This window comes from Semicossyphus pulcher, unplaced genomic scaffold (assembly GCF_022749685.1).
Source record: "Semicossyphus pulcher isolate SPU_LCO1_2020_fin unplaced genomic scaffold, fSemPul1.0.p SCAF_19, whole genome shotgun sequence".
NCBI lineage: Eukaryota > Metazoa > Chordata > Actinopteri > Labriformes > Labridae > Semicossyphus > Semicossyphus pulcher.
In genome coordinates this window covers 22,555,796-22,582,991 of record NW_027211692.1, presented here as the reverse complement: position 1 = coordinate 22,582,991, position 27,196 = coordinate 22,555,796, and the positions used below count along the sequence as shown (strand labels likewise).

The 27,196-nt window shown below is 40.2% G+C and overlaps 1 protein-coding gene across 1 annotated transcript; it reads left to right on the top strand.

Annotated features, from left to right (window-relative positions):
* Positions 1 to 837: 837 nt before the first annotated feature.
* ssh2a (slingshot protein phosphatase 2a) lies at positions 838 to 26,769 on the top strand. Its single transcript, XM_069668107.1, has 15 exons — positions 838 to 900; positions 2,498 to 2,541; positions 15,450 to 15,562; positions 16,159 to 16,223; positions 17,176 to 17,297; positions 17,703 to 17,768; positions 17,879 to 17,944; positions 18,508 to 18,702; positions 21,093 to 21,186; positions 21,472 to 21,600; positions 21,812 to 21,858; positions 22,331 to 22,477; positions 22,588 to 22,788; positions 22,883 to 23,825; positions 24,246 to 26,769. The coding sequence occupies exons 1-15, from the start codon at positions 838 to 840 to the stop codon at positions 25,896 to 25,898; spliced, it is 3,948 nt and encodes a 1,315-aa protein (XP_069524208.1). The 3' UTR covers positions 25,899 to 26,769.
* The last annotated feature ends 427 nt before the right edge of the window (positions 26,770 to 27,196 follow it).

Here is a 27,196-nt window from a genome sequence, read left to right as displayed (position 1 = left end):
ACAGATGTAAGATCAGGTCTAGCTGCCGATCCTGTATAGAAACAAAAGAGGAAGAGCAAAACAGGGACTATCACATCAAAAGTTTCTGTGTCACACACACACACACGCAATCACACACACACACACACACACACACACACACACACACGCACGCACGCACGCACGCGCACACACACACACACACACACACACACACATACACACACACACACACACACACACACACCAGACCTAAAGGTTGGTAGCATCACGTATGCCTTATTGTTGTGCATTATTGTTTAAAGACCGAAAGGTATAGTCACATTTGGATGTACGGGAGTGCAAGTATTCACCAGACTGCCAGCGCATCCGTCTGACAGCTGTGTGCTCTGACGCATGCGCCTGACACCGGCAAGACAGACTCCTATTACGCTGACCCTTAAACAAATATGGAAAGTTATAAGATTAACGTTTCACAATAAAATCGCTGAATTTTCCACTTAAAAAGTATAATGCGCGAATCATTGAATACAAAGTCATGAATGATAATAAAAACAAGCAAACCAGTTAATATAAGTAATATCAACACTAAATGCTTGGTTCTATTTTTCAATTCTCAAAAGGATTGTTTCGTAAGGTATTATTTAATAGCAAACTTTCTAGATACAACATTTATTTTGAAAGATAAGAACCGGATATGACTATTGAATTTGTTTAGCCTGACACCAGAAGGGCTCCTAAGCAACGACCAGAGAAATAACCTCGGGAAGTCGGCGTACTGTAGTTTCTGCTCCTAATAATGTCAGGTTTCCCGGTGCTTCAATCTCGGAGGTGATCGAAACCAGAGCACCAGCCGGGATGGCGCTGATCACCATCCAGCGGTCGCCGACACCTAGCACTACCTCCAGCCCCTGTGTGTCTGTAAGTGTCCGTGAAGTTGTATGGTATTTTGGCACCGTTTCGCTGGTCTGTCACAACGAGTATTACAGTTACCGTTAGCCTAGTTTTCATTGCTTGCTCTATGTTTCATTGGTGGCTAGCTGCTAGCCTCTTTTTGTAGTGTTAAAGTAACCTCTCACAGTAACAGTTTGTCTTGCAAGTTATTTTTATTTGTACAAAGTTATCTGTCTTAGTATCATAATTAAGATAATGTTAGCTGTTATAGCTGGTTTGCTAACTTACTTCCTCCCTGGAAACCCAAAGGAATTTCAGAAAAGCACCCAGTTCAACTACAACGTCTTTGATTGCAGCTGAATTAAATAGTAAATGTCATTCATGGTTTTTTTTACGCTATAATAACAAGCACGGGATATTCTGCTTAATCGTGTCCAAATGTCCAGTCATGTTAACACAACATCTTCAAATTGACTACAATTACCACTGGTAAGTGGAGCGAAAGTGAGGAGAGAGCAGCGTCGTGGAATGAAGGTTAGTGTGACAAGCCAGTCAGACCCTTTTTTTACGCAGTGGGACAGTCCTCTTACCCCCAATATCGCTCTGAGACTTCCCACGTCTGGCTTTAAGCTATTCACACAAACCCAGGCGGGGGGTGGTGTTATGGCCGCCATAGACCTATGCCTTCACCCAGTAATATAATGAATAAACACTGCACCATGTTGTGTTAACCATAATGTTTTGCAGTGACTGACTGTTTTCAAGGTGCCATGGCCAAATAATGTATAATGGATTTGGAAAAATCACTGAGGAAATGGTCAACAAATGTCAAAATCATGTAATGGCTGCAGGTGGTTTTAATTTATGATTTTGAGAGCCAGCAGTGAGGGTTTGTATCTTAAAGTCAGTGAAAGATTCTCAGGCTGAGGATACCAGCTGCTTGTCATGAGACCCATGCCTGATGGGATGCAGCCATGTGAGTGCTCTTGTGAGATATCTGGTGCTAAGAGGGGGGATAGGGGGAGCTTATCCCAGCTGTGATATCAATGGACCAATCAATTAATACAGCAAGCATTTTGCCTTTAGCACAGCAGGGAAGCCATCCCAGAATGGTGGTGTATAGTAATCTGCCTAGCAGCACACCAAATCCCCTTTTCTTATTGGCTATAAGACCACTCCCTACACATCCGTGTGGTGGCCTGGTAACCATGGTGATCAGCCTGTACATTGTATACTAGCCATTGCCATGCCTATATATCATTATTTTATGCTTTGAAATTGTGTAATGGTACACTGGTATCACATTTGCCTTTGAAATCTTGTTGCATTTTGGCAAAATAAAACACTGTTTGAGCCCTACCCTGGTCTCTGCACTAAGCCTCAGTTTAAATAGCAAGCTGGCCCTGCCTTGCCTAAAGTCACAGATGAAAAGTTTGATGTAGCCACGCCACCAGCCAGCCAATTTGGCACTCTTAAAATGCAAGGTTAATTGAGTCTGACTCAGCATCTCTTTGGTCAATGTGATATATACTGAGCTGCTGGTACAGGACAGATGTGAAGCGATATAGGTATTGAATAAATATCCCCTTTTCTTTAATGATGTTTTTTCTGTCCACCTATCCAGGAGTCAGGCAGTGGTGAGGATGACCATCGCTCCCAGCCCAGGAGGTGAGACCACCTCCTATCCTGTCTCCAGTATCTAGGAGTAACTACAGTATTTCTAACACTGTCAATCCATAGCATCATTTGAAACTGTAACATGAGATTCAGGCCACTAGGGGGAGGCATTACATTGGATTTACAGTGTTTCTTCTACTAGGTTGCTGAACCTTTATTAATGCAATGCAATTGTTGCATTGATTTATTGCAGTGTAGAAAAACACATTTTACCTACAAAAGGTCAACTTATGTGTCAACATAAAACCAGCGTATAGATGCCATCAAAATGAAAATACCCTTTAGTCTTGGTTAAATGAAGACTTTGGCCAGTAAAATAAAGTATTTCATTCTAAGTCTTCTGTTTTTTTCCCATTAGAAAAGTAAGATTCTTCTCCAGCTTAGAGTAGTACCCATTTACACTTCTGTCATACAAACACATTTGTCAGTAAAGTCTATATTCACCTCCTTAGAAAGTACTTAAATTCATCAAAGGACTGACAAAGCAAGTGAGAAATGGGGAAAAAAATTAATGGTTTCCTTAATAGGTTTTTATGCTGCTTCAAATGATGTTTTTTGTGAATACTTTTGTCAATTCCGGTCAGTGCACTGATGTTGGATAAGCTGGAGTTGATTTGATGATTCAAACTGGTGGTTGTGGGGGAGTAGATGCTTTGCTTTTGACATATGTACCTGTATCTTCATAACAGACAAGGACATCACCACTGTGAGATGACTCAGGTGGCTCTGTCATTGTGCTGTATCCTGGGTCACGGCACTCTTCCGAATTTGATTGATTTAATATAGCACAAGCTTAACGCACTGGCCTTATTTTCTGAATATTCTAATTTAACCAGCTTCTAATGGGCATGAACACTTTCAGTTCACTTTGCTAAGAAAGATTATCTTATCACTTTAAATATTAACGCTATGATACAGTCTATCAGCAGGGACATTAACATGCAATCATTAAACAGGGAGTGGAACAGCAAGCCTATACAATTAATATGGCAGGAATTGAGACACTGCATTAAGAATTAAATCATACAGTATATTCCTATAATGTTTAGTTGAGTCTGATTGGTAGCTGAACTTAACATGCAGATGTCTGTTTATAGAGATTAATAAGAAGCAAATGGGATCAAGGATGGCATTATGGTGGGTTACATTCCGCCTGCTTTTGCTCTCCTCACAGACTGTTTTTCTTGCATACGCAACAGCTTGCTGATATGTGATTGGTCAATATTACGGACTACAAGCTTAGTTCAAACGGAAACTAGAACACTTGTTGTACCGGAAATCCACGTCCCTGCCTACAGATTCTACAATGAAGATTATGCCGACTATGTAGAATCTGTAAATAGAGATTAGGAGGTGGTAGACATCAAAAATAGGTCCAACTTGAATTGGGCAAAATCTATAGGATGTTTGTCAAAAACCCTTATCAACAACAAGAGTCTGACTTTTAAAAGAGCTTTCTGACAGTTTGTTCTCGTGTTGTCTCAGGGCAGAATTCCACTTGGTCAGAAAGAGATTGATTTTTTTTTTCTTGGGCTTTGGCAGTTGCCCCAGGATCACTCTCAGATTTCATTCATGAATGTTTTTGACCCCTCTCCATACTACATGAGGTCCCAATGGTCTAGAATCGTTAGACAGGTCAGATGAGGTCCAGTCCTGAGCTCATTCACACAGCAGTATAATGTGCTCACTGTCAGGTAGAGGAAATTTAAATTCTGCATACATGCTCATTGGCTTACAAATATAATATTAGTTAGTTGATTTATAGCAGCACCTTGAACCAATTAAAGTTAAAAACATGTTTTAGTGTTCTTTGTAGTTATGTACGTAGCTAAAGTCAGCATTTCTGGACCTTCAAATGAAGCAGATGTATGTAGGGGTGGGTGGTAGCCGTGTGATTTTACTGAATCTAACATGTAAGAACACCGAATGTAGTGATACAAAGATGTTTTTTGTCCTCTAAGGTTAAAGATGAACTTTTGTTTTGCAGACTTGCTGCATTACACCTGTTTACGGATTCACACCAGAAAATAATCAGCTTCTGCCTAATTTCACTGCAATGTGTTCCCAAGTTTTTTAAATATCCTGCTCACAATAATACAGGCAACTGCTCTGACACATGACTTAATTTGCCTAATAATATCATAAACCCAAATAAACCATATGATAATAATATCAGTTTATGTTTGCAACAGGCAACAGATAACCCGAGTGCCTCATGTTGAGTAACTATGATCGGCCTGGATCAAAGTTGAGTGAGTTTAATCCAAAGTGGGAAATATTACAAAATATTTGATGCTATGTAACACAGATCTGAAAACTGAAACTTGGTGACATCAGTCCAGCAAACTTAAAACACCATGATAGTGCCAAGAAAGACATGTGGTCCTAATTAACTCTTAAGTAATACAACAGAGCAGCTGGTGATGTCATACTCACAGATGCGTGCACACACACACACACACACACACACACACACACACATACACATACACATACACAGAGCTTTAGCCCCATACACCCAAAATCATAGTAGGCTTGTTTTACCATTTGGCTCTGTTACCTTGCTCGCCATTTGCTCAGCGTTGGCACAAATCCACACAAACACACATGCTTGCAACTAAGCCGCAGCCAGGAATCTAGCTGAGTGACCCCTAATGTGCATTACATAAGGGCTGAGGTCCAATGAATGGTGTTTGCCCCACCCTGCATATGGATTCAAGCAGCAGTATAAAACCAAAACATTGTATAGGGGCCACTGAGACTGAGGGACACTCTGGCCTTCACAGTACTGTCATATTTGTCATATATGAGAGTTTTCCCTCTTCTCCCGAATCTTTGTCTCTTTTTTCTTTTAACTGACTGAGTCATATCCTGTTACTCTCCCTTTTATTCTCCCTCTCTCTGTCAACATCTCTTTCACACAGACACACAGAAACAGCTGTCTGTATACCCCCTGCACCACACCAATGAAGTATAATGTTACAGTGCAATAATGAATCTCTGCCGCAGACTGCAGCCTCAGGATTGACCGTCAAGGACATTGGTGGAGAAACTTTTTTATTCTATCCAGAGTTAGAAAACCAACATCTGAAGCTTTATTTTAAATAAGTCCTTAAATGGGCAGAATGACTGGTGAACGAAAGAGATGCTTCCGACTGTTCTTGTGACTGTTTGCAGAGATATCTCATGGCTGGGTAGCAGAATTACAAGATATATTCACACTGTATGGTCAATTTATTTAAATTTCCAATAATAAATCTTTCACCCACCTAATAGCTTTATTAAAGCGCACCTACACCTGTAATGACTCGCTTGAAATTACAACAGTCCTTGCTTTCAGTGTGCTTCAGTGTTTGGTTAGAAGCTTAAGCTACCAACGTTTCTGTTTTAGTATAAGCTGTTTGTTTTGGACAATAATAAAAAGGAATATATTTCTTTTGAATTTCAAGTGATCTAAATAACTAAAAGAGAATCTGTTTGGTGCAAGAAAAACTTCTCTGTGAGAATTTACATTATCCATTGCTTAACCACAACACACTAAACCAGTTACATTCTGACATCTGACTGCTCAAAGTAATTTGCGGTGCAAGTCTTTTCCTGCACTGTTAAGTAGTCTTGTAAGAGACTCATGCATCAGCTTTGACCACAGTGCATACAAGCAGGGCAAGTTCACCTGGCAAAGCATTTAATGAGTCTGCTATTCAAAGAACAAGAAATGTGATATTCAGTCACACATAGCAAGCTAAGAGCAAAGTTGGTGGAGACATGCCTCTTTAAGTTCATACGCGATTCCCCGCATTTACACTTAACATTGGATGCCACATGGCATACTCCCTGTTGTAAATTTGTAACTACATGGACAATATATAAGTTTCCCACTATTGAAAAGGAAGAGATTGTATTTGGGCCAAAAATTTATACAGCCAGTAATTTGTGTACGAAATGTAGGTTTTGTGACCAAAATGGCTTGTGCACCAAGGTGACACAAAGTTTGACATGGCCATTTCCTTTCAGAATTCATGAAAATTAATTAACTACCCTACTGTTATTATTTTAACATTGTGACATTAAAATCTTCATAATTATTGTTGTGATAGTACTGATTGGGCTTATAATGACTATTGTTAATTTTGTTGTTAGAAGTTTGATGAATATATTATTGCAGTTGTTGATCCGAAATGGCTGTAAATTTCCTGAGTAACATTAACTTCCGTTGCTTATTTTAAGGCAAATGACAAGTAATTCCTTGCATTTCATAACCATGATGGTTTTAATTAAGAGCATTGGTTGGTGAATGTATTGGTCATTTTTAGGCTACTTACACATTCAATCTGTGGTGTAATGCAGTTGCAGTTACAATATTGTGCAACTACGTGGCACTAAGGCTCGGGGGAGTCTGGGGAATTAACAGAGTGTAGAAAAGTTATGGGACAGCCTCGTACTGTTATGTGAATAAAGCAGCGTAGGACTGCCGTAGTCAATCTGTGTTATACAAAAACAACACAGTCAATCTGCAATAGTCTGCCTTGTGTTTTCTGATTGTGTTATTATAGTAGCGGTGTTTCCTTTTTTACATATTATGTGTTTCACCACTTCATAAACTTCCTAGCTCTTGCTCGATGGGTGTGAAGTATGCTGCATGCGTCTTCTCCATTTCAGCATGAGTAAATCTGAGATCAGCCCCGTGGTCTTTGAAGAAAACTGTGAACGCACATTTATGAGAATTACTTACACCTGGCTTGACCTAGTTGCACCTGTTCAGCCTGGCTTGATCTACGTGAAACAGATTAAACCAGGATGCACTAACTAGGCTAGGTCAATCCTCGCCTTTTCTCTTATCCTGGATTTCTGAATTCTGCTTTTGTGAAATAGCCCCCTGGGCTAAGTGAACTACAGAGTCAATTGGTGCGTATAACTGTATTATTACTCTAGTCCATCTCAAACTTAGTATTCAGTCAGGATACAGGTTGCTTAATGCACTAACCAATAATAATAATATTAATAACTACTTTATTTCTATATCATGTTTTAAAAACTAGAGATTACAAATATTTTTGACAAACCAAGCAAAAACAGTCAGTATGAAGTTAAACCAAGAGGACAAAATATCACAGCAGAGAGGAGACAGAGGTTGATGAAAGATGAGGATGGTAAAAGAGACATATTAAGAGAAATACATTTAAAAATAAAATGAATATATATATATATATATATAGCTACCAAAGAGGTAGCAGGATGGTGAGTTCATTCACACACTTGCACACTTAAATATAATGTACATCACTTCCTAACTAGTGCCTGGACCTGCATGTTTCTTCCTTACTCATCAAGTAACAAGGGAAGACATATAGCAGAAGAAGATTGTGCAACTTGTCCATGGCTCAACTAAACACAACAACAAAATCATGTTCACAGCCCCGAGACAAATCAGTTTCTAATGAGTGCTGGTAAAATTGACAACACTAATCGGAACCAAATGACAAGAGCAGCAGAGACGCTGTGTTGCTGGCAGGAATCATTGAGCAGCTTTCCTTGTGATGCAAAAGGTGTCAAAAGGATGGTGAAACGTACTGTTGTGACAGCAGTACAGTTGTTGGTGTGTTGGTTTTATAAGTGATTAAAAATTCAGCTCTAGGCAGATCACGTGGAGTGTAATGTTAAAACATACACACACAGTCATCTGCTGCCTTAAATTGTCTTTTCTAATAGGTTAAGCCTCATGGGAATGTAAAGCATTGTTAACATGATGACATCCAAAAATTCATTTTAAAAACAAAGCCTTGTGTGCTGCTAATGGTCCTATATCCTGACATGTCAGTAGAATAGAGAATGTTTATTAGGCTATGCAGTTCATTTGATCTTCATAACCTCTGACTACCCTCATGTGAAGGGTCGTATCTACCAAACTTGACAAGAAAAGCTCTATATTAGTTCCCTTTGTTAAAGGCCTGCTGCCACAGCAGCTGAGTCTGGACTACTAAAGCAAAAACCCATGTGCGTTTAATAGACACAATTACATTACCTCAATGAGCATCCCGATTGATCCTGTTGCACTGTGACACTCAAATAATTTGTTGGACAGCATCTGATTCTTACAATATTTCCATATTCCTATGTTAATTAAAATGTATGATCCTATAGTGCTGATTTACTTTATTATACATGTATCATTGGCAGTTCATGTACTACTGACACAATCAGCCAGCGAGGAAGAAGTAGACACAGTCACTTGCCGGGGTAGGGTAAGTACAATGTGCACGGTATCCATTGTTTTGTATACAATCGGTTGTGCTTCACTTGTGAATGCAGAGGGGGTGGTAGTAAGGGCGGTCATACTTCCCCGATGTCTTCATTGGCTCCAAGCTTTTCCCAAAACCACATGCCTCTAACTCCACCCTCCTGTGAGTTCTCCGGTGAGAGTTTGACTTGAGTCATATGTTTCACTACTGTACATTGTAAAGGGTACAGCTTTGGCTGGGATAAAAATGTTTCGGGAACGATACACAAACATATTCAAAAGACTCGCTTAAGCTGTGTGCTAAACTTAGTTGCACTGCTTAGTAAATAACTGGAAACATCAAATTTTTTGCGGTGCCTTTTTCGCGGAATGTTTCTTCATTTTTTTATTGTAATACTACAAAATTACAAGGAAGACAGTGATTTGCAATTTTGAGAGCACATGACCGTGGGAGAGGACTAAAAGATTTTATCTTGAGCAAGAGCACCTTACAATCTTCTCCCTCCGCGCACCCCACGCCGGCATGACTCTCGGCGCGGTGTCCGGATCCGACACCTCGTCGGCAGTCAGCCTCTGCTCCTGCTGCGGGGCCAAGATGGTGCCCTACTTCAGCGACAACGCGGTGTTGACAAAAAATCAGATCAACCAGCTGTAAGTTTCAAAAGTGACAGTGGATTAATACTCTGCGTAGTATGAAAATGTGTACATATTTGAAAAAATTAATAGAAGTATGTGACAGGATGTAAAGGTGCAATGAAGTAGGCCTGACAGTGTTATTTTATCAAAAGACTCTTGCAGCACCAGCAACATGTAAGCACAATTTAACTTCCAAAAGAGCAATTAAAACAGTGAAATTACCGTCTGTATTTGGAATTTAATTGTTGTGCCTATTGTTCTTGTGCTTAGTCAGGCTTTTCAGACTGCATATAAATATGGACCAATGTTAAAGATTAAGTCTATATATTTGGATAGGCTAGTTATAAAGGAATGGGCAAACCTTTAATATTGTGACCTTCTGAGTAATCAGAACTTTTGTTTTGCAACCATGCTAAATTAATTTCCTGGTGATGTAGCAGGATCTTACTCATCTTAGTGCTCCCTTTTGACCTTAATAAGACATAGTGGCACTGCATGAGGTGTGAATCATCCTACATGTTTCACAGGTTCACAGGTCCAGACACATGTAATGGAGGGAAGCCACCTTACACACACACCTCATTGCTTTATAATTTAAAAAACATTTTTTGTCCCTCCCTTCTTGTTGAGACATTGTTTGAACACCTAAGATAGGTAGATGGAGTAGTGATACAATCTAAATTGACTAGTTTCCCTCAAAATCCATATATTTTTTCCACATTCTCTGTTTTGCTGTTTTATAACATTTTCGTGCTGTCAGTAATTGGTTATGCCCTGCATAACAACTGGCCCTCAGTTGTGGTTTTTCAGAGAAGTCAGGGACAACCTGCTTAATGATTGCTTAGTATTTCAGCTTTCTAATTGTGCTGTGCAGTTAGGTTATTGAATAAACTAAACTTTTTGACTTGAATACGTCTTTTAAGGAAATATTGTTAAAATAGAGATTGCATAAGAAAGATTTATGGGACTGTTACTCCAAGACACACTCATAGTGTGTGCAGGGAGACACGTGTGCCTAGTAAATAGCAGCAGATGTAGCAATTTGCTGACTTCCTGGTTTTGTTGGCTGTATTACATGATGCTTGATGATTGTTTTTATCCCTGCTCCTTTGTATTGCTCTTATCTATCAATAGTTAGTGTACTACGTATAATATAATAAACCATGTAGACTCTTGCCAAAGAGCACTACTGTTTCCAACCCTCAGGAAAGCTAGCACTAAAGAAATAAATGAAGGAAACAATTCACCTTTCAACCACAGAAGTTTCCCCCTGTCTCTCTGTCGGCCAGTCTATCTGTAAAAGTACTTCCTTGTGTTCTCTGGTTCCTAAAAGTATCATCTAGTGTCCATCGAGAAGAGCAAACAAAAGTCTACAGTAGATGGAATATTCTGCATTAGTTTTGCATAATCTCCTTCAGAAAAATTATCGGTGTAGACGTGGAGCTGTTTTATTTTTGCACGTGGAGTGTTAGTTGTTTTCATTCATTGAAGCTCCCCACCTCTATTTCTATCTGTGAACAACGGGATGGTTCAATTGAGGTGAGAACATAATTGGACTTAAAGTAGGACCTCATTTAGGAAACCAACCAAAAAACTGCATTATGGGTTGTTAATTGATCTTGACACAAGTACCTCATACAATGCCACTTAAAAAAAGGGTTAAAATCATATAAAATCAAGTAACCTATATAACTTGGTTTAAGTTTGTATTATAAGGTGCAATAAATGTCATGAGATCAGACCAGCAGTGCAGCTACCTGTTTGCCTAGACTAGTTAAAATGTTACCTGAATCGTTTTCAAAATAGCTTGCATGACTGGGTCAGGAATGTTAACTTCATTTTGGTGGCTGGTGCTTGGACCATGGGCTGCACAGGATTACCAAAAAACTAATTTACTCTATTTGCCATGGACATGGATTTTAGGTATGGCAAGTGTTATGGTTTCCGTTTGTACTGCGCTTGTAATGCGAATAATATTGACCAATCACGTATCAACAGGCTGCGGCGTCATCTGACCACAATTTACCTTCTTATTAATCTCTATAAAAGATATCTGCATGCAAGTTCAGCTAACAATCCGTTCTAGATCTAAAATTCAACTTGAGATAAAATCCCTGTAAAAATGTCTGTAAACAATGCTGCACGCGGAAAAGGATGTCTTGACTGGAAGTCGTTAAACGCTAAGCAAATTCTTCAAGCACATACAAAGACAAAATGTGTCCTGAACCTATTTTCAGGAGAAAATTAATGTGATTAAAGTGGAGTGTGACATCAGTGTAAGTGAGTGAGATTACATGCGACAAAGAAGCCTGGCAAAAACTGAACTCTGATATTGTGGTTAGCAGTTTTGTTCTTTCAGTTCTGCGCCACTGACTAGCAGGGACTAATGTGCACCTATTGACATCAAAGACACGCACACATCAGCTAACTCCTTTTCTTTCCCATGGGCTGTATTTGTCTTGGGTGTGAACTAGTAAGGCCTTAGTGGGGAAAGCCCTGCATAGATCTGGGCCCTATATTTATCTTTCTCTCCTCCTGAGAGTGACTAATATGGACATGGGTAGGATGGGGGGTCACAGAGTTATCTGGCCACTATGTAGAGTGGTCCTTACATAGTGATGATTGTATCTGTTGCTGTTGCCCTAACAAGTACTTACTGCTTCCCTTTTGCCCAAAGCCTGGAATGGCTTAATGCCAAAAGATGACCTTCCCCACTCTATACTCTACGCTATACATTCTGACTGGGTTGTCTTTCTCTATCTCTTTATCATCCATTACTGCCCACCTCTTATTCACACAAGTCCAATTTCGTTTACCTCATTGCCCTGTCTGTGAAGGTTCTCAGTCATCCAGGTCATGGTAATGCAAAGTTTAATAGTATCCTATAAGAAAGAAGACGGTCTAAGCCAGTTTTTTACGGTACAGTGTCTTGAGATAACTTTGGTTATGATTTAACACTACATAAATACAAATTGACCGATGATTGATTGATAATCCAAAAGGCAACTGAACTTGGTTAAAGCTCTTGAAATTGCCCTCTTTCCATTCCCCCACTTCCTTGATCCATCTTTGTAGGCATTTAACATCAGTGAGTCTGATGACATTTTCTGGCTTGTGTCTATCAGTCTTATAGAGAACAACATGACACATTTATCAGTTAAAATCAATTCAGTTAAGAGGCAGCTGTATAACATAAGTTGACAGATGTTAACATCATGACAGGGACTTCACTGAGAGGTTCACCGTTGTTGTCTGCGTGTGGAATAGGCTAGCAACTACCATTTATTTTCATTATGAAATATCACAATACTATTTAAAATATGTGGGATGAAATTTCTGATTCCTTGTATTATTTAACCAACATTAAATACCTAACCTTTATAATGTCATATTTATAAAGCTAGCACTATTGTGTGTGTACAATTTTTCTTCAGAATTACTTAATTAATTCATTTCTTCAAAATACTGTTAAATTTCTGTTGATTTCTAATCAACTAATCACCTAACTGTTGCAGCCAGAGAGTGTAATCAGTGGTTGTTAGTGTATATCTCTGCTAGACAGACCTTGTTGTATGTCTGTGCCTGCTTCAGTGTTAAACTTTTGCAAGAGGGCTTTGTCAAAGAGAAGCTTCTCTGTACAGTAAGTCACACATGCTCTTCTAAATGCAGCCTATCAATAGCTGTGACTTTTAAAGGACTACTGTATTTTTAGAAGCTGCGGTTGAGTGCTGTTCACAGCCCCCCCCTCTTTAACCGTCTGGCTAAAATTCCATGTAGTCAGTGTGTCTCTGAGCAGGAGTAAAAGTGCATGTTTGCATGCACGTGTAAGGCCTTCCATGGGTGATTCTAAGGGAGAGTACCAATGCCATATTAAAGACAGAATACTACTGCTATACCTGGTCATTAGTCTGATTAAGAGCTGTAGGATATGAAACAGCAGGAGTTGAAGATAGAGACAGAAAACTAAAAGTAGGACAAACTTGTGATGAATGCAGAATAGAGAAAGGGACAGAAGGTAGAGAGAGATGAAACTGCTGGGTCAAGCTTGGGTGGGTTATGGGAAAAAGGTCTCGGCACAAGGCTGAGTTTTTTATTTTTCTCTCTGTATTTGCTGTCTTTGTCTCCTGATCCTTTACATCAATAATCTTAGCAAAACATTGGAAGGACAGTTGGATGGCTGGCAGGATGAAAGGATAAAGTTACAGAGAAAAAGTGGATCACAGGAAGCCTAAATGGGAGACTGCACTGGCTTTTATTTTGCTTTCACTGTGAGACAGAAGAACTTTTGATCCAGCTGAACTACAAGTTGGGTTCATTGAGTGTATACTTGCAGCCTGCTGCTGAAGATGAGATAGATTATTCAAACCCAGTGATCTATCAAAACAAAATAGCCAATTGTTTGACTGGCTGTCCTTTTCCTAGATGGACTAAGTTTATGGCAGATTTAAGCTCCTGTAGGGAGTTTTTAGCTGCTTTTGAAATTAATACTGATGCCTACGGAAGTAACACTTTGTCCACAGGAGTCGCCAAAATTGACACAAAATAAAATTTCCTCACAGTAGCTTTAAATTGTGCTATCAAAAAAAATCCAATGTATTATTGTGACAATTATGTATTTCTCCTTGGTAACAAGTCCTACTTTAAACCCTGATCAAAAATGTAGTATGCAGGTTTTCTCGAGGAGTAGTGATGTTTTATGCTCTCTGCATCCTCTTAATAAAGGAGCACCATTGCCTGCTGGTGTCAGACCTCTTGCTGAGAAGTTGTTTTAATGCACCGTTGCATGTTAAACCCCTTTCCCACCAAATTTAGTGCATTGACGCTGGTTTTCCCATTACCGGTCGAGTATACTCCTCTCGGTCTCTGTTTTGCTGCATCACTATCTGACCTCACAAACGCGCTGGAAATAGGGTTAGTAAACAATAGTGCCAGAAACCTATCGCATTATTTCTTCTTCCCTGCGTATCAGAAGAAGCTCTTTAATCTTGTTGTCTTACCAATGTTGCTGCATTTTGCACGAAACAAAGAACAAATTCACAGTTGTATGGTGTGCTTCTGTGTGCGACAGTGGCCGGAACTTTGATGTGCGTCATAGCATCGCGCCGGAAAGGGGGCAAAGATTAGCATGTCGACCCAGGTTTTGTGTTCCCATCATTGCCCATCAGAGCCGAGCCGATAATTAACCAGGTCTACTGCAGAGTCATTTGACCCAGGTCTGAATGCCGATTGTAACCTTTCCCACTAAGCAAAAAATTAGTGTTAGTGGGTTTTTTCACCAATGGGAAATGGGCTTCATTTAGCTATAAAGTAGCTGCACAAGTCTTTTTAACGTGTTTCATTGGTCCCTGGTGTGACTCAGGTTAGTGTATATATGAAAGCACCATGAAGCGCTCTCACACACTCAATTGTATTAACTTGAAACACTGACCTCTATTTATGTGTCCTACTGGCCAATGAAGTGACCTCAGACACATTTAATATAATTAAGTGTCCCAGTGAGAAAAATAACCCTGGCTGATACAGCCTGCTTTGGTGTGGGGCGCTATGTGCTGGCCTTATCTCTCCTCAACCCTTGAGGAGGTTCCTTGCTTTGCCTTCCCTCTTAGAACCCCAGTCTCCTCCCAATCCCCACATCCCTCTTAACTGGCAGCTGTTAGTGTTGTGTTGTGTGAGAAACCCAGCTGTGGGGAGGAGCAGAGAACATTGTGTTCTGAGTTCACATTGGGGCTTGGATCTTAGTTTCTTGAGTCAGTCTGTCAGCTTTGATTTGGGGAGCCGGTCCACCAGAGGCCAACTGAATGGAGCTTTGTGACATAAGCCCAGACACTTGTCTGTTTCTTGTCCCCCTTTTATGCTTATAATGACAAGTTGGGGCAGCTTGTATTAGACAATATGAACAAATGAAGTACTATTTTATAGTTGAGTAAGTTAGTAGAAAGACTAGACTATGATCAGTTGACTCGGCAGGTGTCCCTGTGTTTGAGGCTTCTGTTCATGTTTTTTTTTCCATTTTCTTTCCTTTCAGTATCAGTGAGAGTTTCCTCACTGTAAAGGGGGCAGCTCTGTTCCTTCCCAGAGGAAATAGCCCCACTCCTAACTCTGCACCTTGTATCAGCCAACGCAGGAACAAGCACACAGGTAAATAATTAAACACACAAACAATATTTGCAGCAGCCACTCCTCTACTCTTCTTAGGAAGTATGATTCTAAGCCTCAGAAATGAATAGAAGGAGATTAAGTAGTACAGTGAGTTACAAATGGACATTCCTCTTCAGCATCATCAGTAACAGCTGGTGTTAACGTCACTAAAGCTGTTTCACAACAAAGCTAATAAAATAAGTGCAGCCAGTTCACTGCTGCACGCAATGTGGTGGTCCACTTCTCTGATGAATATTATATAAACCCCCATTTACAACATGCTAATACTTCTTGACCATTACAACAAAGTTTGAACATGTGAGAAACATGAAAGCCATTATGTTCTTTTTATTATCTATCTTTGTGAATAAAGACAGTCTTTTACGTTTACGTGTGGTTTAACTTTGTGATGTGAAATACACATATTACTATAAAAAGCGACAGAAAAGTATCTGAAATAAATTTAAATGAACTGCAAACTTTACCCAGGGTCAATAATACATTGTGTTGGGTGCTACGTCTACCTCTAAATGCTATTAATGGAATGTGGAAAAGAAACTAAAACTAATAAGAATGTTGAAATCCTTTCTCTCCAGGTGACCTTCAGAAACATCTTCAGACCATGTTCACTTTGCTGCGGCCGGAGGACACCATCAAACTGGTCAGTAAGACACACAAACACAAAACACACTCACAATAACAAAGATCATGAGCAAGTCTGCATTGTGATCAGGAAGATTATACTATAAATTATACTATATAAAGAAAAAAACTGGTTACTGTAAGTCCCACAAGTCTATTCAACTCACTCCACTGTGAATAAATTGATCAGTTTCCAATAAATAGACTTTTCTAAGGTTAGCTGCCAATGTATATCAACAGCCGCTCATATTTAGCAAACCATTTGGGAATTTTTGCCTCGGTATATATATTTTATTTTTTTTATCGGTTCGAGAAATACAACACCACACTGGATTGAATAAATAGTGAACATTCTCTCTGCGCTCTATATTACAAAGTGACAATCTTATATACAGCTGTTCTGTAAATGCACAGATAGTGGTGGGACTTGTCCCGTTAAATATAGGCCTTGTAATTGCAGCTATTAGTTGCCGATGTCCTTGAGTAACATTACGAAGTTGGTTTCAAAACACTACATTACATGCAGCTTTTTACACATGCTGCTGTAAAAACTGAATTGCAGATAAAAATGTTATAACTTGCTTTGGGCTACTTTTTGAAAAATATTGCTGATGAAGAAAGATCAGACATACAGGAAGAGAGAAGCACAGGTGGTGCAGGCTGCTGTGTGCAGAAAAAGAGCTGACGTATAGGTGTGTGAGAGGGCAAGGAGAACTGGAATGAGATTTTAAAGCAGTTTAAAGTAATTTGTAGGAAAATGCTAAAATAATTTAGACCATTAGAGAAGAAATAGTGTTATGCATTCTTTCAGATATTATCAATATACTAATACAAACCAAAGTACACTCTCAGTTTGTCGGAAACATTGTTGATAATTTTTAAACGTGTTGAGAAACCTTGCTCTGCCTCTCTTGTCTGTGTCTATTTCCCCTTTCACCCCTTCTTACTTTTTTATCTGTCTCTTTTTGCAGGCTGTGCGTCTGGAGAGCGCCTTCCCTCAGGTAACCCGCTATATGGTTGTGGTCTCCACCAATGGTAGACAGGACACAGAAGAAAGCATTGTGCTTGGCATGGACTTTGTCACCTCTGATAGGTCAGTGCCACAAAACAGAACACTACTCTGTATGATATTTACACTAACTTAAATCCCACACACTATAGTGTAGTACGTTTTCTCTTTTTAGTTTAGCCATTATATTGACTTATGTTATTAAGAACAGGATGGGCACTCCTAAATATATATATTTTCTTGAACAGGGATTGCTTTCTTTCTTTCTTAAGAAAAAAATCTATATCTACATATCATTGTCAAAAATAAATCAAATGACTGTGTTACCAGCAGCTATTTTGAACGTATTTCAAAGGATTGACAGGATAAAGTAAGCATGCTCATGTACTTTAACGTTCAAATATTGTCCTTTAGAAATCCCCACATTCTGTCAGACCAGTGTGTGTTGTTTTGTTTGGCCCTTGTTTAACGTTTTGGACTTCCTGCTAGCTTCTGTACAGTGGGTCTGCTTCTACCTCTGTGGAGTGACACAATGATCCACTTGGATGGAGATGGGTAAGACGCCACACCTACCTCATTCTTCCTTTTACTGCTTCCTTGTGCAACTAACTGACTGTTATGATGACTAGTTAACATGTTGCTCTTATATTTCTCTATCTTCACAGTGGATTTAGTGTGTCAACGGTGAACAGGGTTCATGTTTTCAAGCCAGTTTCTGTCCAAGCCATGTGGTGAGCAACCTTTATATTTTCAACAATTGGTTAAGGCCTTTTGTTTGTCACTGTTCCTATCGTCCCATATCTCTTCCTTTTCTTCTCTTTATTTCTGCCTTCCAGTCTCTTCTTTATCTTTCCCTGTCTCACATGCAACTGACTACTTTTTAATTTCTTACTTGTCTTCATTTCCTTATTTTCTTGTCCCTTTGTGACTCTTTTTTCGACCACCCTCACCTTTTAAATATCTTCTCATATATCTACTATTATATGCTGTATGTATTATTTATCTTCTTTGTTGCATTCAATCCGTTCCTTATTTCTAAAATGTGTTTTTACTCATTTATTGCTTAACTTTGAACAATTTTCACTTTCTCTACATGTCGTATTATCCCTCCATAACCATTACCTTGCCTCATCTTTATTCCTTTGCCCATTGTGAGTCTTATCTAACTGTCAGCCAATCATTTGTCAAACACAGTCAGGTTAAGTCCAAATTTCCCTTAATTATTTTTGTAGTTTTTGTCTCGTTGCCATTGAGACAACCTCTCAGTGTGAGTCCTCTTCACTGTCTGCCTTAGGTCAGCCCTCCAGTCACTCCACAAAGCCTGCGAGGTGGCTCGTTGCCATAACTACTACCCTGGTAGCCTGTTCCTAACCTGGGTCAGCTACTACCAGAGCAGGATCTCATCCAACCAAATCTGCATCAACGAGTGGAATGCCATGCAAGACGTGGAGTCACACCGTGCCAATTCACCCGTTCTCTTCACAGACCTGTGAGTAGAGAGAAGATGGATGAACCTTTGAATACACACAGTCCCAAAATCCTTATCCATAGTTCACATTGATGGTGGAATACAGGTATATTGTTGGTACATTCCAGAGAGTAATTCGTGTCACAGGTTTTCTCAACTTTTGCACATCTCATATGTGGTGCAACATTCCTGTGGAAAGTACAGAGTGACTTAACAGTTTTGAAAAGTGGCAAATAACAGTACCTGCAAATTATTCCATTCCACCTTTTTAGTGTATTAGCAAAATAATGTACATTTCATAAACTAGGTTAACTCAATGAGCAGTAAATAGAACATTTGTAAAGTCAGTAGTTGCTGTCAATTTGGACGCGTTTTAAAATAACGCGTCCATTTTGATTAATCAATTACAGAAAAATAAACGCTGATTAATCGCATTCTGTTATATCCGCTGACCTCATACATCCCTGATCATGCTACTGTATACACCAGTTTTGAAAATATGATGATAACACATGACACAACATTACCTGGCTTTACATTTTTTATTACTTTCCTCTGATCAATCAAAAAAAAAAGAACAATCTCTCAGTCTCTCCCACTTCCGTAGCCTACCTCTCGCGAGCAGGGTCTAGAGACACAAGCTCTGAAAAGAAACACACACACAGACAGAGATGTCCTCTGGTACCTACCTACTGTAAATTCATTGATTGGGCAGCGGTCTTTCCTTTTTATCATACACCTAAATCTGTCACTGCTTTTAAAGGTTCTTAAAGGTAACGAGTGGTAATTTTGAGAAGCAACATCATTAATAACCCTCATGTGCACGCGGCTCACATGCTGTGAAAATTAAATCACAAGAGAAAATATTTAACTTTTTCGACAATAAAACGGACTGCTGATAAAGACAGTCAACAACGCGGACACATGCTTCTTGATTTATGTCTTTAATAATACCAGAGAAGTACCCCTCTGTGGTGCTTAGTCTTCTGCCTCACTACCAATTTGCAGCGTCTCTCTTTCTTACATTTAGAGATCCTCGAGTGTCAAATATAGCTGAGAGTCCAGATAGACAACAGATATACCAGCACAGGAATGGACAGAACCAGGTGGCAGGCAGAGAGAGTGGGGGGAGGAGGGTTAGAAAAGATATTCTTCCTCTGCATGCACCTGAAATGAAGACAAAGAGATATATTCAGTTCCAATTAAAACCCAACAGTCAAGACAGCAATATAATTACTGTCTCCCTAGATACAGAAATACACTCTGTCCTTATAGGAGTTGTGTTTGACTCAAGTGCATGTATCCTGAAAAATGCCACCCAAGCCCTATAAGCTCCAATATACACATCCAAACACATGAAGCCCCTGTTTGTTCCCCTGCACAGAATGACTGCCAAAGCCAAATGTCTTTTTTTGTTTCAAGTTTCAAGTTTTTGTTCATATGACAGCTTATTTTCTTGTATAAGCTGTGAATAAAAAGTTCAGATAGCAGGAAGTGGTTTGATCTTGGAATTTTTTTGTTTGATTTATGCAGGTTACTGGGAATTCACGCTGGTTCCTCCTTTATCAGGGATTCAAGGAAGTGAAATAGAATTTTAATTCTTCAATTACTAATTAGCACATTTCCTTGTCTCATCACGTGCGATTTTTTTAATTCGTTTTATTTCTTTCTAACCCTGACCCTCCCGCTGACTGTCTGGGAAAGTCAAGGCTTGTTGTCACTGGGTGTTAGTAAGTAGCCCATATTTGTTGGCAGGCAGGAATAGATTCTCTGTCTCTTGACACTGTGGGCTCGTTCTCTTGGGTCAGTAAGACATTCTGCCCTGAGATAAACAAGCAGCTCGCCAACACGGATAGATGGTTTTTACCCTGCTATTACGCACTACCTACACTTTCCCTCTCTGTCATGCTGATTGTCGCACAGCAGGCTGTTGACCCACACTGCTGTGTACTATTAAGACTTGGATTTGAACACAAGTAGTATACAAGAAAAAAACTGACAATTTAAGGAGAAGAAACTGGGAGCTGAATTAAGCTCTTTTCTCCAGAGAGGTAATCAGACCACTTGTTGGTGGTCCACTGCGACATCCAAAGGCTAAATATGTCCCCCAGCAGGAGGGTTAGAGCCAGGCACAACAACAGGCATGCTCTACAAGGGGGCTTTGTTGTTGGTCACCAATGGGCCACACTCATATTTTCTTTTCCTTCTCCAGTTTTTAAGAATCAGACACAGTGGCATTTCTCTCATTTAACTGTTATCGTAATGAGACTGAAGTGAAAAAGAATCTATAAACAGAATGAAACTTTTGTTACTGTTACAGCGAAGGTGATTTTTTTTGTGTCAAAACGTTTTTTTGGCGAGGGAAAATGTGTAAAAATCATTTTTTCATGAAGGTGTTTTTCGCTGTGTAGGCCCACAGAGAGGGAGCGCACTGAAAGGCTGATCAAGATACGCCTCAGAGAAATCATGATGCAGAAAGACCTGGAGAACGTCACCTGTAAGGAGGTGAGAGACACATGGACGAATAGGTTTGGCACACAGTGCATCTCAGCTTTGCAAAATTCAGACTTTATCACTTTACTTGTTAAGATACAAAAAATAACTTTTTTTAGTTTTAATTAATGTGTGTATTGCCCTACCACTGTTGTATGAAGTCATTACATTCCTGTAAAAGTAAAAAGTAATTATAATCTTAAGTACATTTTTACATGCACTTAGCATAGCATCAGTAAGTGAGGAGGACTATCAACAGTCATGATGCTTCCCTGAACTGTTGTCTGCCTTTCCTAGATCCGTACAGAGCTGGAGATGCAGATGGTTTGCAACCTGAGGGAATTTAAGGAGTTCATAGACAATGAGATGATAATCATCCTGGGACAGATGGACAGCCCTACTGAAATCTTTGAGCATGTCTATCTGGTAAGAACCCAAAAGCCATTAAATGTGGTTTATACAACAGGAAAATAAAAAATACAAAAACTGCTGTTTGCCCACTAAGAGAACAAAATATAATATTAAGATATCTTTATTCATTTCACATAATTTATCTTTAGTTCATTGAATCTGAAATTGCAGAGTGTTGAATACTTTGTGTGCACCTTTATATTAACTGGACCTGTGATGTTTCCAGGGTTCTGAGTGGAATGCCTCTAACCTGGAGGAGCTGCAGAACAGTGGGTAAGATATCAGTCACTTCAGCCCCCCTAAGTTACTTAACTTACCATGCAAACTGTACTTACTCAAGGCACACACATCGTTTTACCTGTTTGAATTATAAAATGGATAGACTAAGCTTCATGTTTTTATATCATTTCTAATTAAAGGTAATGAACAGAAGATAATATGTTACTGTTGCATCAAAATATCAAGGGTTCAGACATTGAATTTAATTTACCTGTAGTCCATGAAATGGTTAATGAAACTTCATTAATTTTTGACTAAATGATTCCTAACACATGATCCACTTACTAGCTTTTAGAGGGAATTCAGTAATACCGTGGTCATTCCGAATTGTGATTCACCTGTTTGCAGCTAAGTCTTTCCTGTCTGTCATTCATCATCTTATTAACTTGCATTGAAATATAAATTGATGTTTCATAGACATTTAGAGGTCAAAAAGTGAATCTGCCTCTTCCTGTCTCTGATGCAGAGTGCGTTACATCCTGAACGTGACCAGGGAAATAGACAACTTCTTCCCGGGGCTATTTGAGTATCACAACATCAGAGTATATGATGAAGAGGCCACCAACCTGCTGGAGTACTGGAATGAGACCTACAAGTTCATCTCCAAAGCCAGGTAGGCTTAAACAACACAAAAGCTTGTAAAGTTGTTGTTTTGAATTATGTTGACCAAAGGGGTTCTATATCTTACACAGTTTCCCTCACATCTCGCTTTTAATCTCTCAGGAAAGCTGGTGCTAAGTGTTTGGTTCACTGTAAGATGGGCGTGAGTCGTTCGGCCTCCACCGTGATTGCCTATGCAATGAAGGAGTATGGCTGGAACCTGGACACTGCCTTTGAGTATGTTAAAAAAAAACGAGCCGTCACCAAACCTAACCCGTCCTTCATGAAACAGCTAGAGGAGTACCAGGGAATACTGCTGGCCAGGTGTGTTCTTTCATATGAATGCAACTGTACACTATGCATGTTTTTAAGCAGCATTTTCATGCTAACAAACTGTTATTTTTCTTTGCTTTCACAGCAAACAAAGGCATAATAAGCTATGGCGCTCACACTCTGACAGTGACCTATCGGATTGCCCAGAGTCAATGTGTAAACTCTCCTCTCACTCTCTGGGTCGCTCTGACTCTCACAACAACAACTCTTCCTCCCCCTCTTTACATAACTTCCTGGGCGTGGCTGTGTTGCAAGCACTCGGTGCTGAACCTGAAGACTTTGCCAAATCAAACACCACTTACAACTCTGACTTACACAAAGATTGCAATGGTGTGAGTGACTCACCAGGTCAGGACGACCTCAGATCCAGTTTTGGAGACCCCCTTCTGCTTCCTCTCCCCAACCCACGAGCAGCCACTGTATTCCCAGAGGAAAATCTGGACAACTCAGCGAGTGTGGCTGTAACTGTGCCTCTTGCTCTACCCCACCCTCCACCACTGCTCCATATCTTACCTCCTACTCCTGAACTCCAGCGTACTCACTGGGGTCGGCCCACAGAACTGTCCATTTCATTGCTCCAACACCAGCCAGTGGAACTATGCCTCAATATATCTGAGGGAAGCAGCTCAGATGAAATCTCTTCTCTCACTCCAGGATCCACTGTCTCAGACATATTAGACCAGTCATTATCAATTTTAATGAGCGACAAACACAGCCCCCTCAGCCCTGCAAACATCACTCCTCTCCCGCTGGTTCTTCCCATTGCTACCAGAGACAACAACAACAACCCAAGTGAGTTACAATCAGGCAGTGAGTTGGACAGCTTGGGCGATGCCCATGGGTCAACCAACCATAGTGCAGACAGCATCGATTTCTTCAGCGCCAGGGAAAAGTTTCTGTGCCTAGCCCAGGATGTCAGATCCAAGACTCTTCCTGAGCAGACGCAACAAAGGATACCTCTGTCACCTGAGGAAAATTTAGTAACTGAAGCAAAGGAGGAAGAGGAGCAGGGTAGCAGAATGAGTCAGGTGAGCTTCTGCTTTCAGCTTCAACAGTCTGTTAACACTGTCTTTATCTGGTAGGGATATTGTTGCTATCACTGTGGTGATTTTCCAAACAGTCAAGTTCAGCTTTATTTTAATTGCACTATATCATACAAACACAGCTCTACCAACACTAGTCTGTGACATTAGTAGCATGCAGATGGTAGCTGGTTGGACCAGAATAAAAAATGAACTGAGCATATTACTGAGGATCTAAGAAAATAATCAATATAATATACGTATATTTGTAAGTTGTTTGTCTCCTTTAATTTTCTTTTTTTCTATCACACTTTGTGGTTTGTATTCATATAAAAGATATATATTTTCTGATAAATGTAGTAGTATACAGACCAAAAACAAGACTATGATTAATATTATCTGCATATTACTGTTTTTGTCTCTCAGGTGACTCCCCAGTCTGAAGATAGCGTTGACAAAGCCAGTCCTGACCCAATTAATCAGCCCTATCATGATAACGGAGTATCAGTCCGCCATATTGTCACAGAGATAGAAGCCATATGCCACCCTACCTCCTGCCTTCCTACTCACTCTTCGTCGTCCCTCCTCCCTTCCTCTCACAGCCCTCAGCTCTTACGACCACAAAATCAGATTGAGACTTCTGAAGTCACATACTCTTCAACCCCACATTTACACCCACAGTCTCCCTCCATGCTGCCATGTGATTTGCCGGCAGGATCGGTGCGGCGAGCAACCAAGCAACTGGAGCAGAAGCTTAAGCACAAAATGGAGATGGCTGCGTCTCAGCGATCTCCTCTGCACTCCCCCAGCACTGAGCACACTCCTTTCAGACTGTCCCTGTGTTCCCTGAGCACTGAGCATCCTTCCCTTCACTTCCCTCAACACTCCACAGAATTAAGGATCACTCAGGGAGAAAAGCCAGCTGAATCTGTTAAGAGGCAAACAGGGTCACAAACAGAACTGCAAAGACATGACTCCTCAGGCACAGACATCCTCCCAGACCCATCCTCATGCTCTCCTATCTCAAATATCAGCGAAGTATTTAGTGCTGTAACTAACTTTGATCACCGTGTCCAAGCATCATCATTGGCCTCTCATAGTCTGTCAGAAGAATCAACCGAAGATACCTCAGCCTGGTCCCAAAGACAAAGCCATCTTCACAGCCAAAACCAGCCTTGTCAGTCCCAGCCGCTGGCCTGTTCATACCAAGTGACTATGGATGTGGTGACAGTGCAGCAGTCACATACAGATGAAAGGCTGGAGTCTAGTTCCCAGGGCAGGCGAGCGGCCTGTGGCCCCAGTTGTGATGGTCAGAGCAGGCTGGTTCGTGGCAGCCAAGAATTGGAGAGGATTCAGCAGACACTAAGGGAGCTGCAGGCATTTCTCCACGAAGGCGTCAATCTGGAGACAGCAGACAACCAGGAAGAGAAAGTGGAACAGCCTCAGGGTCAGAGAGATGTTTTGGACACTGACCCTGGACCTTGTAAAGGGACAAGTCCTGAAGAGACCCCTCCAGGCCTGCATGTGGGGCAGTGTCTTGGGGAAAGACAAGAGGGGAAGAGTTTCCTGGAACCGACAGGGTGGCACAGAGCCGTGGAGCTCGAAGCTCGTATTCGTCAAGCTGGCCTCACACCCCCTTCTCTAATGAAGAGGTCGGCCTCCTTGGCTAAACTGGACTGTCTGGAACTGTCAGCCAATGACCTCAGTGACTTGGACCTGAGGCCGCTCACCAGGACATCATCAAACTCGAAAGACTCTTTCTCCATATCTCCATCTCACCCTGACGACACCTGGAAGAAGCAGAGAGTGTTGGCTCGAAACACTTGTGTTCTAAAGACAGGTTTGTCCCACAGGGACAGGGATCTGGATGAGTCATCCTCATCACCACCATTCTGCTTCTTTTCCACCACTCATTGTCATGCTAAAGATGACACTAGTGAGAGGGAGCAAGACAGCAGTGGGAGCGGGTCAGTCACTACAACACGTCAGCAGGGGAGGGGACACTCATCAAGGCGTTCTCGAAAAGCGTCTGTTGAGAAAAAGCAGCGAGCTGTCACTGTGCTATACAATACCATGTGACCTCAGTGTAATGGACTGGAATGGGCAAGACTTCAGCATGTGCGGATGTGTGAGAGAGGCTGCATGATGTGTGTTTAAATGTAGCAATTCAACTGTCGACCTTGTGAGATCCATAATACATAGATAAAGCTAGTGAGAATTGAATGAACATATGCATGAACACCACTAGTTGTGTGGTTTCAACTGGGTGTAAGGTTTTTATGCACGTTTAATGATGAATGAATCTAAGATTGAACCAATGCGTACTGTATGTACTCAAATATGGCTGTCTCCCTTTATTTAGGATGTGTTTATTTTCAGTGTTTCTAAAATTACAAGAGGGGCTTTTTCTCAAAACATGCACTTTACTGTTGAGATAATTGTCTTTGAAATCTGTTTCTTACCTGAGGGGATTCTTTTGCACTGATCTCAATCCTCTTTTCTGTGTATGCTATTTTTGTTTCCAAAGAGGACAGACATTTCATTATTCAGATTAAATTCAACCAGAGCAAAGCTGATATCTTATTTTTTATTCCGTGCTTTAGCAGTTAATAAATATGATGAGTTTGTTTTGACTGCAGTGATATTTATTTTTTTCAGTTTTGCTTCATTGCTTTCACACACTTCAATTTGACTCTACTTCCATCTGCTGTTCAGGCAGAGAACCACAGCTTTGAACATTGTCATAGACAGGGGAGGAGTTAATGGAATGTGTGTAGTCACAGCAATTATATACCGTAAAGTATTTATAAAAAGTACTGAAACCATAGATAACCAACCAAACTTACAAATTGGAGAAACATTCACTTCATAACCATTATTATTGATAGAAATACATTATACCTGTCTTTTTTACTGCAAGTACCTGTTCTTTTAAACAAGTAAATCCTGTCTCCCAAGGGAAAAGATCTCTGTCAGTGCTCAGTACAGCTTTTTTCAGGCTGACATTGTACCTACTTTTTCATGTGGTTAATTAAACTGAGATGTAGGCCACTAGGGCCCCCACTGAGAAACACACACACACACACACACACAGATCAGATGGCGCCACTGACTCGGAAAGAATGACAATAAAGGGCATGAACCAGAATATGAAAAAATCCAAATGGATGAAAAGACATAATGATAAAGAAAGATAATGACCATATATTCTATTTTTTCTATATTTGTGTGTAAAAATCACAAAGTTTGTGCTGCTCTAAGTGATCAAGAAAAAAACATTCTTGAACAATGTGTGTTCTTAATTCATTGATAGGGAAATGGTGAGAAATAAAATCACAGTAGCATAAGAAAGAGGGTTAGAACAAGTGCTTGACTCC

Coding starts and splice junctions, on each gene's coding strand:
- ssh2a (XM_069668107.1), top strand. CDS start 838: ATGGCGCTGATCACCATCCAGCGGTCGCCGACACCTAGCACTACCTCC. Junction 16,224..17,175: donor CGGAGGACACCATCAAACTG/GTCAGTAAGACA, acceptor CTCTTTTTGCAG/GCTGTGCGTCTGGAGAGCGC. Junction 23,826..24,245: donor AGGGTAGCAGAATGAGTCAG/GTGAGCTTCTGC, acceptor TTTGTCTCTCAG/GTGACTCCCCAGTCTGAAGA.